The 16,886-nt window shown below is 40.6% G+C and overlaps 1 protein-coding gene across 2 annotated transcripts in view; it reads right to left on the minus strand.

Annotated features, from left to right (window-relative positions):
* Positions 1-2,698: 2,698 nt before the first annotated feature.
* slc12a2 (solute carrier family 12 member 2) overlaps positions 2,699-16,886 on the minus strand; it is a 108,293-nt gene continuing 94,105 nt past the window's right edge. For both annotated transcript variants that reach the window (XM_086054473.1, XM_086054472.1), the window contains 5 exons: positions 9,996-10,107; positions 8,014-8,100; positions 7,402-7,537; positions 4,578-4,645; positions 2,699-4,353 (listed from right to left, as the gene is read on the minus strand). In XM_086054473.1, coding sequence (XP_085910599.1) covers positions 4,218-4,353; positions 4,578-4,645; positions 7,402-7,537; positions 8,014-8,100; positions 9,996-10,107 — 539 coding nt within the window. In that variant the 3' untranslated portion in view covers positions 2,699-4,217. The remainder of the gene's footprint in view (positions 4,354-4,577; positions 4,646-7,401; positions 7,538-8,013; positions 8,101-9,995; positions 10,108-16,886) is intronic.

Consider the following 16,886-nt stretch of genomic DNA (forward strand, 5'->3'; position numbering starts at 1 on the left):
AATCCCCCAAAAACTGGAAAAGTTGAGTTATGAAAATTGAAAATGCATTTTCCAGGTTCTTCAAAAGGTATTAAAAAAATAAAATGTTTGATAAAGTTTTGGGGAATTCATGAAAATGTTGCATGGGTAATAATAAGGATGCGAAAAAGATACAGAAAACGTGGATAAAAAAAAGTGTGTTAGGTGCGATTGAATTGAAGTTGTTGGAGCACATCACACATGCAATTGTGCGCATCGGCGAGTGAAAATGACCTAAACCATTTTCATTGGATTATTAAGATAAGATAAGATAAGATAAGTGACATTACGTGTAGATCGCTTTAGTTATTGTTTGTATTGCTTACTTATGCACTCAGTAACTGCTTTCCATGTATGATTAGGCCCGCATTGATGTAAAAATGTTTGTGCCTATGTACACATTATCTCACGTGTTACATGTGATAAGGACTGAAACATGTTAGGCCCTTTTACTACAGGTGGGAAGGAATGGAGTAATGTGTTAGTGAAACATATTTTGGTTTATTATATTTCTAAGCATTGTTGTACACGAAACAGTGAATGCTTTAGATATGAATGCAAAGTCTAATGGGTGAAACGGGGACAGATACTTGCATCAGCCACCTGCTGCTGGCCTGTATTCAGTAAATTTCCATGATGCAATGCCCCATTGCACGTGCGTAGGTAGGCAATACTGCTTGCTCTCAGAGAGTTATCATCAGGTAATGCTTTTGCACTCGATGATGTAGGGCACTCGCAAGTGATGAGTAATGCCAGTAGAATTTGATGAGGTCATGCAAGTGCAAGCGATGAGGTAATGCCAATGGAATTTGCAATGTAACGCACGTGCATTACAGTGGAATTTTCCATTACATCATCTATCACTGTAAAACCTAATAGCACATCTTTCACATCTCAAAAAGGAATTGTCATAGTGTCATAACACTAACTCGCAGAGCTGGGCATTCCGTCCCGGGGGCGGAATGGTCTGTTCCTCTGTCCCGGGCGGACGCCCATTTTTGGGACGTAGGACGGGGCACAACAAGTTTTAAAAAAGGGATGGACTAAGCAAGGGCGGAGGTGGATTTTAGTCCGGCCCACAAATCGTTCCTCGTGCGTGTGACGTGGTCCGAGGCGACCAAAGTTCATCACATACTATTCGGCGAAATGGGTAAACGACAAAAATTGCCTCCACTAGTTACCCAACTGCGCATACTTACTTGTATTGGGAACGCCCCGGCAGGAACGCTGTGCACTGCACGGAGGGGAGAACAAAAGGAAGGAGAGGAAGAATGAGATTAAGAAAAACTAGGAAGAAGAAGGAGCGCTGGCATTCGACCGCAGGAAGTTTGAAACCTGAATGTCGCAGCCGCTGCATTTGCGCACAATGGAGAGGGGAGGGGCTTTGCTTGGTAGTAGACTACGCTTGGCAAAACAAAAAAAAAAGGTTTCGACATCGCAATCAAGTGGCCGACAAGTCACGGATAGTGTAGTGGTATACACGCCCGAGCTGTGTCGGGCAGCGTGGGTTCGGTTCCCGCTCAGTGACCGTGTCCGTCCCCTGCTACAGAGGGTTGCGTCAGGAAGGGCATCCGGCATAAAACAATTGTCCCAAAAAATTCAAACCTCACAATTTTGATTTGTACTCACAGTGAAATAATTATAACACAAATTATTACTATTACGAATACGAATCGTTAATCACACGTCTTTTTGACAGCTATCTTACTCCATACCAACTCTGGTGCAAAAATGAAAGTGGTGGCTGTTCTGATCATTACACACGACAGTTTTTCCAAGACATTTTACAAGTTGTAAAAAAATGAAATGATCATTTGTTGAATTTGCAGCATAAAGAGTCATACTGTAATCCAAGTCTATTTCAATCAAAAATCACCTAAACAGGTGAAGTTCTCTTTGAACATAAGTCCCCTTATTTGACAGGAGCTTCACAATTGTAACTGGCATTAAATGTTTTTGGACACCTGCTTTAATTTCTTTGCAGGATGTCAGAATAACCTCCAGAGCTGCTGTATAGATGTGAACTGCCTCCCACACTCATAGATCTTTTGCTTAAGGATGATCCAAAGGTTCTCAATAGGGTTGTTTGCCAGGGTAGGATATAAGGGCCACACACAAGTTTCTGTCTTTCTATACCCATGGCAGCCAATGATGCTGATGAATTCCTTGTGGCAAGAGCTGGTGCATTGCCATGCACAAGGATTATTTTGTTTCGTAAAGTTCTGTTTTAAATTGGTACCATCGAAGAAAGTAGTCTGTCAGAAACTTCACATTTTTTCCAGAGATTATTTTTACACCTTCAGGGTTCTGAAAGGGGCTGCGACCAGCTCTCTCCACATGATACCGTCCCAAAACATGACTTCACTACATCCTTGTGACGTTGCAGCATTATCGGGACATGGTGGCCATCCACCACTCATGCTGCAAGGAATATCTCTGCAACATTGGCTGCTGTGGATGTAAAGTATGACCCCCATCCTCCCCAAACATGAATATTGATTAATAATTTGCTTTGTCAGAAGTGTATATCGAACTGGTAGCCCATCGCATTAATCAGTACCGAAGATGTAGCTCTCAGTTTCAAAAATGTTAGTGACAATTGCCTTGATCTAATTATTTATATAGCATGCATGTCTTGTGTTCTACATGAAATGAAGTGAAATGAGTGGACCCTTTCAAATTGAGAGATAAACTTTTATTACATTTGTGACAAAGTGAAATGCATAGAGGTATAGGTTTCTCAGATTTGACTCGTTCTTAATGTTACATTATTCAGAACTGCAAGCCTTCCACGTTTGAAACAAAGTCACGATGGATAAGACTACGGTATTAGTTCATCATACATCCTTATGGCAAACAAGATAACAAAGGGGGTGTGAGGGGCCTGAGTACTTGAGTAAATCTAAAGTGTATTGTGGCACTAACGCTGGATGTCTTTTACTGTATGTTGAGTCACCACAAAACCTGCTATTAGCAGAGCTCAGCTACTGTACATGAAGCGATAAGAGACCAACAAGGGCGGACGGTGATTACATACAGATGTGTAAATACAGTACATACATACAGTAGTTGTGATGGTCTACTCAATTGTACTGAAAACAAGATGTGACCTATCCAGTATGGCTTACAAAAACTTTTAATTGTTAGTTTTGGGATTAAGGCATAGTTTACAAGCTTGTTGGATAGTGGCATTGGTGTTCCAGGGAAGAAAAATACAAGGACCATAACATCGGTTGAATGAAACAATTTAGTTAATGTCAAGCTACATGAGCTACAACGGCTACTCTTAATGTGATGTATTGGAGCTAATGAATAATTACGTCCACAAATAAAAAAAAAAGAAAAAAATCCATGAATGCTTTCGGCATGTGCCTGAAAGCCTAATGTCATCCTTTGCAGAGTAGGTGAGGCATTAGAAATATTAACAGCTTTAAAAAGGAAGACTCAAAAGTTAATGGAATAAAAAAACAACAGCCCAAAACAACAAAGGGGGAAGAACTAGTAGAACGTTTTCATACCATTAAAGGGACACCTTCTATTCATGCAATTCAATCCACTAAGAAGGAATCATATTCAGAAATCAGTAAAACTATTATCCAATACAATAAGTAACATTGTAATCTAACTAGAGATTAATGTCTGATTAAACTGGAAGGCACATCCATAAGGCTTTAAAAAGGTGTTGCAAAGCATTCTACACGCTTCTCTCCAAATATTTAAGGAAAAAGCAGCAAGGTAATTATTAATTATTGAGGCTTCACAAACATTAAAACCGGGTCCAATAAATGTAATAACAAGTGTGACCATTCCATGTCACAATAATGTGAAGATGGTGCAAAACCTTTAAACAAACAAATAAACAAAAAAAGTCAAAACAGTAATTAAACCGTTTTGAGGAAAAACTGACATTTCCATGTGTGAATCCAATTGGAGATACATGAGAAAATACAGACAAATTCAGGAACAAAAATAAAGAGTTGGTACAAAAAGCACCCTACACTCACCACTTGAATTATATGTATTTTTCCTCAATCCATTCTGAATTTTATTCATGTCTCTACTTTTTTTTTTAAACTGAATTTGTGCACATACAGTTTGTAGTGATGTTTGTCTTACAGACACTGTAGACCACACCATGTCTAACAGACACAGTAGATGGATGTGAGAATTCATTCCTTGCGTGTTATTTTTGTTGCTCTTTAAGAATAGAAGGTCAGGACACTCTGGTGGTTGCCACGCACCAGAAGGATGGGCGGCAGCTCCTTTGACAACACCTCCAGCCAGGCCATGTACAGAGCACTGGACACTGCACCCTTTCTGGCCAACGGCAGGCTCCTGAAGAAGATAAAAGAAGATCATTTGGCTTTGATTTGGCAAATCACTGGGCCATTTGCACGTGGAAAATGATTAACACAATTCAATGAATAGTGCTACATTTGTAAAGATGACCAATTTTTGCTGTACTCATTCGCACCTTACAATTGCAGTTCTAATCCACCCATACTCAAGTCACTACACAAGCGCAAACACTCAAGCAGAGGGCTGAAAAAGCGGCTTACATGACAATAAGGTTGGCTGTGTTGGAGTGTTCCTTCAGTAGCTCGTTGAGTCTGATCTGACGATTAGTCTGAAAAGCAAAATGTCAAAGTCATTTAACACGTTTTCTAAAACAAACCGCAGCGCTGTCATCCAGTCCAAACTTAGCACCCGCTAAATTATACATATACAAAATAAATATATAAATAACATTCATGAGCTACACTTATTACGCAAACTGTGTTACCCCCCCCCCACCCCCAGTGGTGTGCACTCTTTAACCTGAAAGTGGCAGCAGTGTGACAGAGTTGGAGTGGGGAGGAAAATTCATGTCAACGCTTTTGGAATTTCTTCCATTGCGGCATGAATTGGTCATAAAAGGAAGTCTGATCTTCTAAATCACAAGAATAAACAGTCGGCTTAAAATAACACCACACAAATAATGACATGTTTTATAGAGCATAACGTCAACATGTACAGGACAGGGAGGACAAAGTGAAGTGAACACTTGGATTTCATGCGGTCTCAACTCCTTTGGCAGCAATAAGATCAAGGGAACCTTTTCTGTAGTTGCAGATCACATGCACAACTTTCAGGATGAATTTTGGCCCATTGCTTTTCACAAAACTCTCTGATTTTTCAAGATTCCTGGGATGTTTGCTGTGAACAACTCTTGAGATTAAGCCACAGCATTTGGATCGGGTCGAGGTTAAGAATTTGAGTGGGCCACTCCACAACACCAATTTTCTTCTGGAGCCCTTCTGTTGACTTGACTCTGGGTTTTAGATCACGGTCCTGTTGCAAAACTGCTGGCCTCAGATACTTCTGCAAACTATCTCCATAAACCTCCACAAAAATCCTCGTGGACCCTCCATACCTGGGTCACTACCTCTTCTAGCTCCTTACCTCGGGTAGACGCTATTGAACAATGCACACTAAACCATTAGACATTCCAATAGCTACTTCCCTTTTGCCAACAATTTCCTAAATAGTTGCCTTGAAATACCATACTGGCACTTTGCAAATGTTTGCCAATTTTGCACATCCCTGTGTGTATTGGTTAATGTATTGCTTCAGCTATACATATTTGTGTAACTGTTGGTGATGAATATTACACACATCTAGACACCTTAAAGCGCTTAAAGCGGAAGTAAACCCAAACATATTTCTTTCGAGAAAATGTTCCCCGGCTGACCTGTTTTCTGAATCTCTTGCAAAGAGAAATGGTCCAAAATTCATCCTGATGGTGTACGTCTGATGGTCTCAATTTCAATTTATGTGGGGGCACTGATGAAAAATTGTGGCCCGCTTCATCATTGAAGTTGCGCATTCCTGACCCAGAGCAACAGCAAATTTTGATCAAGTAGGGGTCTGCAAAATATCATAATGAGGGCCACAAATGGCCCCCAGGCTACTTATTTGAGATCTATAGGAAACGTTTGGTTGAGATTATTGCTGCAAAACGAGGCAAGACCAGTTTCTAAATCAAAGGGCTCACTATTCCCTCCCTGTCCTGTGAAAACGTACATGTTACTTTTAATTAAAAAAAAAAATAGGAAAACCTACGCCGCTAATTGTTTGTGTGGTATTAGTTTAAGCAGGCTTTTTGTTGGTTCATACATGTGAGTTGGATGGAACTCATACCACATTTTATGACCGATTTGTGCAGACATCAAAGAAATTCCAAAAGGCTCACCTTGTTTTTCCCTTTACTGTGGTTGACTGTGATGTCATGAATCAGAAGACGTCAGACTAAAGCTAACCTTCAGGAGTTCTAATTGAGGGTTGTCGATATGCCTGTGAGTTTTGGACAGGCGTTACTATCATGCTGAAGTAACAGTTGTTTGCTGTTTTAAAGTGAGCGCAACGGCGATGTTCATTTCGGTTAGTCTGTGAATATTCTCCCTTGAATGTTAGCATTACACTAGCAGACTGTTGCTAGGTTACTAATAATGGAAGTGATGTTGTGTTGAAGGTGGTTCGAATGATTATACAGTTTATGGCGTAGAGCCTGAAGCAAGAATACTTCACATATTATTTTGGGGCACAGTCAGCTACGTGCCAAACTAAAATCTCCATGATTTGAATACATACAAATACAACAGAAAAAAAATAACCTTACAGTAGGAAATAGCGGAAGGGTAAAAATTGCACAAATAACAAAATACTGTATGCACAACAAAAATAATTTATCAAAAATAATGAGCGAGCATATCTGAATACTGATCTGAATGGTTTTTTTCTCAATACGTGAGCAGTTAGTAACACTTCAACATGGTGCTCATCGAAAAAAACATGAACAGTAAACAAAATCTTAGTACATTAATGAGGAGCCAAGAAGGGCAATGCATGTGGGATCAGGAAAATTGGCAAATAAGCCACATCTTTGTTTAGACCTGTTCCCACTCCTATGATACAAGGAATGTGGTGTCAAAAAGGAAAACAGATAATCCTCTACCTGTATACCAACAGGTTGGAACAACAGAGCACTCGGATTCTAATAAATGAGTAAACAATAGCATGCAATTTCTAATGTCAAATGTTTTATAATACAATTTCAACTCATAGTACAAACACTCCAAATGTTGTACGTAAAAAAAAAAAAATACCCCAATTGTTGACATTTTTTGGATTCAGTGCACCTTACTTGACCAGGGCTGTGCATTTTATTGTGGCGAGTGTCTGCTGCACCATTCAATAAATTTCACAAAAAGAACCTCAGTCAAACTCGGCAGTATTCCATTTTTGCATTCTGACCTGTTTTGCGGTCCGTGTAAGTTACACACTGTTTATTAAGATGGTCATAAAGGTCAAATCAAATAAAAACCAATAACATTAGTTTCAGACCTTGGCACGATAAAGCTCCAGCTCATTGTCTGTGATCCTCCACGGTTCGCTGTTTTTCAAACGCTCAGCTGCCTCCTGCTCCATGTCATCTTCCTTCAACCGATAGGGCTCAATCATCTCCTCAAAGGCAGCAATGCTGAACAGGAGAAAACGCTCAGGCTATAAAACTGGAATACAAGCTAGGGCTAACAGAATGATCGCTAGACCATCCACCTTATGAAAACTAAAAAGAAAAGGACCCAAAAAAACCACACTGCAAAGTGGGACATTATTACACAAATATGATAATCTGTGCTGCCTGAAATAAAATAAATTGAACAGCTTTTAAGAGCTATTTTTTGCTACATAGCATAGCTGTTTTGTTGACCAGTAAGTAATGAAGTAATACCCCCCAAAAAAATATTCATAGCCAAAATGTGATTTGAATTTAGATTTTATCAACAAATCTTGTAGAATATTTGAGTTCAGAAAATTATAATCTCGATTATTCGACAAGCAATTGAGTAAATGTGTAACAAAACTGTCGTCTGATTAATCGTCCGAGTGAACAAGATAATACCAAAGATAGCCGAATTACAAAAAAACACAAAACACCTGTTGGGAAAGACTTACTGCTCCTTTTTTGGCTTGGTGTTTATGTCTCCCAGGACAGTGATGTCAGAGAAGTCTATCCTGAACTTGCTCAACAGAGTTGCCATTCTGCACAGGAAATACAAAAGAAACCAAAGCTGATGAATTGCAGAAAAAAAAGCAAGAAATTACCGGTAGCCATCTTGGATATTTAAATCATATCAATAATTAACCTTGAAAATATTAGATAGCTAAGGTAAAGTGGAACCTTGGTTCACAAACTTATTTTGTTTTGCAACTATGTCAGAGAAACAAAGTGTTTTTTCCATCCGAATGACGTTAACACATTCTTTTAGTTTCTGCACGGTGGAGGGAAAATGAGTACAGTGGTACCTCTACTTCCGAACGTCTCTTCATACGATTTTCAAGTTACGAGACGCCTCAACAGGAAAATATTGCCTCTTGTTACGAAAGAAATTTCACGATACGAAAGGTAAAAGTATGGGCTGCTACTCGCAGCTCCAGAGTTTCCTAAATGCAACATACTCATAGATGCTCTGCCATTGGCTATTACCTAGCATCTTCCTGGCCTCTCATTGGCTAAGAGGGACCTCTACCGTATGTGTCTATGTGTGCAGATAGACAGGTAGATATATATGTGATAGATATGTCTATGCAGCGTCCTCGTCATGAGGTGTTCCGATAGTTTTACGTGAACTAGAAACGGAGAAAAGAAAAAAAAGAGGGAAATCGTTTTTTTTTGTCCATACAAACAAAGCAAGAGATAATAGAAAAGTATGAAAAAGGGATGCATTTGGTTGATCTCGCCAAAGAATATGACCGTAATGTATCAACAGTCGCCACGTTATTAAATCAGTTCTTTACAAAACGCCAGGCAAAAAACACTTCTGAGAGAGAATATGAACCAAAGACGGCAAAAAGCGATGAGGACAGCATAAAAGGTAAAACGACCATCATTTTTTATTCTTTACTCTATTCTTTGTTTTTTACATTATGAACAACTCTCATTTATTGTGCAATAATCTAATTGTAACATGTATTTGTTACATGTTTTGATGCATTTTTATGCTTTATAAAACAAACATTCACACATGTCTGAATATTGGGGGGCTTGGAACAGATTAGGGCATTTACATGGAAAACGCGTCTCTACTTACAAAATGATCTACTTAAGAAATTTCTTCCAGAACCAATTAATTTCGTAAGTAGAGGTACCACTGTATTTACACTGCTAATGATTTGGAAGTCCCAACTAAGAACGGCTAATCGGAGTTAGCGGTTGGTGCTTAACTTGAGTGCTTCCTGCTTGCATAGTGTTGTGGACGCCAGCTGCTCAGCCCCTGCTTTGCTCGCATTCTTTTAGCTTAGACCTGCTATGTTTTTTCTCTCTGATTCGACTTCTCCTGGATACTTTTTAGATCGGTGTGGCTGTATTACCTTTTCTTCTTTAATACAGTCTACGGGGGCCATGTTTGGTTACCTGGCCAGGACAGGATAGATGGAATAGAAAGACCGGCAAATTTGAAAGTGATGGAAACACTACAGATTTCATAGGAGAAAAGGACAACTAGAAAAAAAAACGCTATTTGCAGACTGCGCAGCACTGCTGCGAAGTACACAAGCAGGAGTGACTATTGCAGCGGTGTGCTGGTTCAACTAGTGACCGTGTTTACCATACCTTACCCAAACAATGGATGGATCATACTTATAAATAACAACATAGAACAAACACAGATCAAAAGCATAGGATTGTGTCGATGCAGAGATGTAAAAAACTTGATTTATGTTGATTTCATCCCAAAATTGCATCGATTCACAGCTGCTCCACCATTGCACGTGCATCGTGCCCTCGCGTTTCCATGTACATACAGTATTCTTCCCATTTTTCTTTTATATTCACAGATGTGTACAAGTATAAGTATGTATAGTGTATGTAAAAGTAATTTAATCTCAAACACAATTTTACTCAAAAAAGATGTTGGAAAGGGGCGAGCAGTACTTACGCTCGGCGGTCATGGTCAATCCTGTTTATCTTGCCACCGATAAAAACACGAATCTTGCAATCCTTCCATCGCTTCTTGTTGGTCAACAGATAGGGAATAAGCAGAGTCAAACCTTTATAAGAAAACACACAAAGGTTAAAAAAAAATCATCACATTTATTCAGTTGTCCATGTTGTATAATTGTGTTTTCATTTAGGAGGTCAGCACTGAAATAGTTGTAGCACATTTCATCCTATATATACAGTATACAATACTGTAGGGATGTCACAATATCGGCAAGATCGTGATATCGTGATATTAAAATTGCCACAGTATATCGTAAATCTGTTTGGATTCTATTTGGCTGGCAGGACCTTTTCTGTTAGCCTAGGTTCCTCTTCGATAAGATCTCGTTTGTCCTGTCTAGAGGACATCATAGACTGGATGTCACTGAATTTCTAAAAGCAACACTGTGTCGTATGTCAGTTTTTATTGATTATGGCGGTTTCCCATGCAAGCCAGCGCGTAGGGTCGTGAAATCCTGAGCCGTCCTTATAGCGAAAGGAGGAAGTGAGTATGCCATAAAGCAATTCAGGACATTTGTATTTTTTTGTGTGCCAGGGTTGATCCCATCCTCCTCAAAGTTGCTTTGTGCCAGTAAAAACGATACAGACACCCTCAGGGCATGAAGTCCCATTCAACTACTGTACTTGTAAGTCAATGTTTCATCAAAAGAGTTGTGAACATTTTTTATAAAAGCGGAAGTCAACCCCAACATATTTTTTTCAAGAATATGTTCCCAGCAGGCCCACTAATTGAAACACGGCATTCTGATTAATTTTGCGTTTGTGGAATATAAGTTAAGCAGAAAAATGCACTTGTTTTTAGCCATCTCTGGGGGCGGCCATTTTGTCTTCTGTTGACTTAAAATCACAACTGCTCACAACGGCCAATCACGGCTCAGATTCAGAAAACAGGCCAGCCGTGATTGGTTGTTGTGAGTAGTTGTGATGTCATTTTCAGATGGCTAAGGTAAAGCCCCTCCTTTCCCATCAGCACTTAGAAACAGTCATCCATGCCTTTGTTACATCTCGGCTAGATTACTGTAATGCACTTTATTTTGGAGTCAGCCAGCCCTCTCTAAAACGTCTCCAGTTGGTCCAAAATGCTGCCACTCGCCTCCTAACTGGAGCTCGGAAGATAGAGCACATAACACCAATTCTGGCATCCCTTCACTGACTCCCAGTGCATTTTTGGGTTCAATTTAAGATTCTCCTATTTGTCTATAAATCATTAAATGGCCTCGCCCCGGCATACCTCTCTGAGCTCCTCCACTCCTACGCACCGCTGCGGACCGGTGCAGAGAACCACGCAAAGCCTCAGAGGGGATCGAGCCTTTTCGGCTGCTGGTCCTTCACTTTGGAATGACCTCCCATTGGATGTTAGGCAAGTCTCCTCTCTGTCCTCTTTTGAAACCCGTTTGAAGACATTTCTATTCTCTGGCTTTTGATCAGACCTGAAATTTCCATCTCTTTTCCGGTGTCTATTGTATTTGGTGCTTTATGTTATTATTATTTATTGATTACATTTTGTTGTATTATGGCTATTTTGTTATTTGTATGTAAAGTGCTTTGTTACAGCTTTAGCTGTTATGAAATGTGCTGTATAAATACAATTGTATTGTATTGTTAGTCTGTGTGCCTATGGTGTTTGTCATTGTATGTTAGCATTAATAGAGCGAAGGCTATGTAGTCTCTTTGTTTTATAGTTAGTTTGATAGTAACCTTCAGCTGAGAGCAGCAACAAACAGCTTGAAGTCTTGAAAATTGACTCATGTTATCTGTCAGACAGTCATTTATCGTGAAATGAATTGAGTCACTCATAGAAGGTAGCATAGCAAAATGTTTTTTTCTCTAAATCTACTGTATTAAATCAATTAAATACTCTATGCAACTGGCCTGTGAAACCCCCACAAACACTCACATTCTTTGACATATTTAAAGGATTTACCAAAAATATTAAAATAATTACTTTCACCTGTAATTAGTAGGGCTGAATGATTTATCGTCTTTTGATTGAAATGGTGATTCCAGACGTGAACAACAAAGCAATTTGTTTTTTGCAGCGTTCCTGACTGACCCAGGATCTGTTGTATTAACTATCACACACATAAACTCCGCCTCCCTTCTCTCCCGCCAATACACTAATCAGGAGTGGCATACTACTCGTGACAGGTCATGCAAATCAATTAGCTCCAAGCTGCTGCATATGAACTGGGGGGAATACTTGGCACTAACACGCATTGCACAACAGCACACGCTAGGAGCTCCACTTGCTATCTGGCATGGCTAAACATTATCCTCTTCCGGAGCAGACACTCTCCTTTAAGTAACTAATATTTGCCTCCATAGCGGCAAATAAGATACACTTCTAAGCAGCATCGTTATCACTAAGGGCAGACAAGAAGTAGCAACACAGACAGAGAGCCAATTCTAATTGCTAATCTAATGTTGTGTGGCCAAAGCCAATCACCAGTAAAAAAGCTTAGGTGTACAACAAACAGCGACACAGTAAGCATGCGCCCCCCACGCCCCCCCAAAATTGAAATGAATCAGTTTAGCTTTCCTTTATTCCAAAGCGGATATATGTATGTTTACATGAAAATGCAAAATTTGAATGAAAAAAAGCAGAGCGAAGAATACATCTGATTCTTTCTATCCATAAAATATACACTTACTGTAACTTTAACCAGAATTAGAATCAAAACTTAGAAAAAAATCAATGCAAAGAAGAATACGCAACTTTTTCGTTAGCAAATAGAACACGGATGACAAATTACCGTATTTTCACGATTATAAGATGCACTTAAAAGTCAAAAATTATCTCCAAAATAAGCCTTGCAGCTTATGTGTGCACCGAGTTCCAATATCTGTGATTGTTATGTGACTTTGTTGAGCGCTACGTTTGACTGACTGGGAGCATTTTCAGCCAACAAGCTGGTTATATAGAGAAAAGGCGGACGTGAGCGAGGACACCTTGCGGACGTTAAAGAGAGAAGGGTGAGCGTGACAGAGGACGCTAAAGCACACCCCAGTAGGTATCAAGTGCCAGTATATGCATTCATTGTGCATAACAACACTGAAAATGGCACCCACGAAGGGGCACACCTACAAAGCACAGTTCAAACTGCAAGCTATAAGATAGAGAGCGAGAGAGAGAGAGAGACAGAGCGCAAAAACGCTTGCAGAAGAAATGAAAATTGAACATTGCTTTGGCCCAACTCGGTCGGCATTTATTCGAACATGCATCTTATCAGCGTCAACAACCTGTTACACATTTGACTTCCACTCTCTCAATAGTGCGTGATTGCCCCCTATTGGCGTAACTGATAACAACAACAACAACATATCACAATGTTACACATCCCGACAAGGACCACCGTGGCGCAGCAACTTCCGGCAGATTACAAGGAAAAGATGGCCATCTTCCGCTGCTACTGTAGTAAAAAGATTGCCGAAAAACGCATCCGGGCCAACCACATCAACATGGACGAGGTGCCGCTCACTTACGACATCCCGGTGAACCACACTGTGGAGAAGAAGGGGACCAGCACGGTAGCGATACCACAACGGGGCACAAGAATTCTACTTTTACTGTTGTGCTTGGTTGCCATGGTAATGGACAGAAACTGCCACCTATGGTGAATTTTAAGCAGAAGATGCTGCCTAAAGAAAGGTTTCCGGCCGAAGTCATCATCAAGGCCAATCTAAAGGGCTGGATGGACGAGGAGAAAAAGGAGAGAGTGGCTGACTGCGGGTGATTTTCCCCAAATACTGTATTTATTTCTACCTCATACCTAATCGCTTCACTGTATAAATGCCCCGACACGCTGGACCACATTTACTTCCACAAACGCGGGAGTGACGTCGTCTCGCATGCAGGTCACTTTCCGGTCTTTCGCAGGACCAAAATATGAACGCTTACACAAAAAAATGTTAAAATCCGAATTGAGCATTAAGACATTAAGTCAAAGAGACTGGATGTTTTTTTCCACACGTCACCGTCGCTGTTAATCTGTGATTGCATGCACCCGCTGTGAAAAACCAAGTGAAGCAAATGAACTCCAAGCTTGCCATTATTCCTGGGGGCTTAACAAAGGAACTCCAACTACTGGACATCGGTGTAAATAGGGCGTTCAAAGTTAAATTGCGAGCGGCGTTGGAGCGATGGATGATGAACGGCGAACACAGCTTCACAAAGACTGGGAAGCAGCGCCGGGCAAGTTACACCACAATTTGTGAATGGATTGTGGATGCTTGGGCTAAAGTGTCTGCTTGCACTGTTGTGCGATCTTTCGCAAAAGCCGGCATCATTTCTGAGGAGCCGCACGGCAACGAGACTGACTCAGACAATGACGAAAGCGAACCTGCCGTGTTTAATAAAGAGCTTGCTCAGCTGTTTGTTTCGGACACCGAAGATGAGGACTTTGATGGATTTGTGGATGATAGTTAATCACTGACAATTACGTGAGTACATTGTTAAATGTTTCAATAAAAAAACAACCGAACTCAGTTTTGCTCCAGCTGCTTTTTTAAAAACATAGGTTAGCATGCTTGCTAGCATATGATTTAGCGTGCATGCATGCTACAGTGTGTTTTAAGCTATTGTCTGTTTTACCATGCCTGCGCCTAATAATACGGTGCGCCTTATGTATGTGTTAAATACAGAAATAGCACCCGTAACTGAGACTGGGCCTTTTGGTCGGGAAAATACTGTACAGTTAATTATTTTCAAATCCTCGCCCCTTCATCATGGAACCTGTTATGTAATGATGACACCATTAATAGGATGTGACTGCAGGTGGGGAGTTCAACAGGCAAGGGTGCTATGTGCAAGGTTCTTGCACTAGGTGTTGCATTGGGTGGTATGCGGAAGTAGGGCAAAAAAAGGTGCGCGTTAACTGACAAACTGGAGTGTGTTCAGTTATTACATGTGGGTCGAAAATCCAACAGAACCCACACAAAGAAGTTTGTATGATGCAAGTTTTAAATCGAAAGGCCATCGATCTTGCTATCCAGGAAGGAAACTGCGGTGCTGCACGCAAGCTTAGCTTCGATGAAATCATGGTGAGACATTGGAGGTGGTAGCGGGAAGAGAAATGAAGATAAGTACTGGTTATTTTCTCTTGATTCTGTTCCGTTTTAGTCAGCAAAGTTGCTGCCGTTGTAAAAGGCACTGTTAGGAAATAATCTGTTCAGGTACATACATGTACATTTACTGTACACTTCAAAATGGTTCTGTAAATGCAGTAAATATCGAATGTTCAACACATAGGCGCGGTTTACATAAAGATGCGGCTTGAATATTGTTTTTTTCCATTATTTAAAAAAAATTAAAAATAGAGTGGGCGCGGCTTATATAAAGGTGCAGCTTATCGTCCAGAAAACACGGTATACATTAGGGCTGAACAATTAATTGCATTTGCAATATAATCAATTTGAGAAAACGTGATTACGTAATCGCGAAGGCGGTGGTTCAAATGGTCATTACTTTATTGACAGTGGAGGGGGATTCACCGACCACTAAACTAATGCTGCCGCAGCTACAGCCAGCTTGATCCTTTTCATCTCGCATGGCTAAAACTGCGCGTGCGGGGAAAAATACCTCACCGTGTACGTGTGTTGTCTATTTTGTGAGAGCGCATTTGTGAGGGAGTGTCTGTCATGGTGTCGGTGTGCGCCGCTGTTGACTTCGAATTACGTGTGTTCGAAGTTTGAGCACACACACACACAGACGTCAGTGTGCGGCTCCTTGAGCCATGACAAATAAAAACGCATCCGTACAAAGTTGTCAAGCGGTCACATATTAAGAGGCTGTTTCTTTCTAACCAAAAGACAGACGAAAAGATGTTTAATAATGAGACGCGCCGAGTGGTAATGCCCTCTGACGCTTGTTATTGCGACATAATTAGGCATTCTTACTTTCTTACCGGGTGGCGTGTGTGATGTTACTAAATGGAGATCGAAGCTTTAATTTTATACATGTATGTTTTATTTATCTATCCATCTATGTTAAGTTGAGTGAGTGATTTAAGAAGTGCAGTCCATGTTTACATATCACGTTTCATGAAATGAAGTGATGTGTAGGAAGTGGTATGCTACGTTACCACAGAAACGCGGATGATGCGCTTCTGGTGGAGCGTTTGTATTGGAGTTAATGTAGTTCGCGCGGGTGGGCGCGGTTGCACGCCGGGCGGTGCGAATGATGCGTTTGGAGCGGTGGGACGTGGAGCGAAGCACCGAAAATACCTCCATTCGTCGCCTATTAATCAAGTCAATTTTTCTCGCCACTCTGCCTCGAGGCAGCCAATCAGCTTCGGGCATACTGCGGCAGCCAATCATCATCGGGTATACTACGTCACACAGAGCCAAACAGCGTCCTGTTCACTCGGTGTTTTTTTTTTCTTCTTTTTTTTCTTTGTACAGTTCATGAACTTTACCAAGACAGCAAAAAAGTAAATAAATAAAAAAACACTTTACTAAGACAGCAATATTGTTAGCATTAGCATAGCGTGTCGGCCATTTGATTGTAATGTTGAAAAATGCTGTCGTAGTCTACTACCCAGCGAAGCCCCTCCCCTCTCCGCTGTGAGCGAATGAGCGGCTGCAGCATTTCAGGTTTTAGATTTCCCGCAGTCAAACACGAGCGAATTAAGCGACTCGGAACGCTTCACTCGCGTTTGGTGTGAACGTAGCAGTAGAGCCACTGGATTATTATTTTTCGGTCAATATAAGAATTTGAGTGATTAAGAAATGCAATCCACATTTACATCATGTTTCATGAAACAAAGTGATATGTAGGAAGTGGCAAAACTACTGATTTGTTTACATGTTTGTTTACATTATTGTTGTA

Source organism: Filicampus tigris, chromosome 15, assembly GCF_054856515.1.
Source record: "Filicampus tigris isolate MCC_2025a chromosome 15, RoL_Ftig_1.0, whole genome shotgun sequence".
NCBI classification, from domain to species: domain Eukaryota; kingdom Metazoa; phylum Chordata; class Actinopteri; order Syngnathiformes; family Syngnathidae; genus Filicampus; species Filicampus tigris.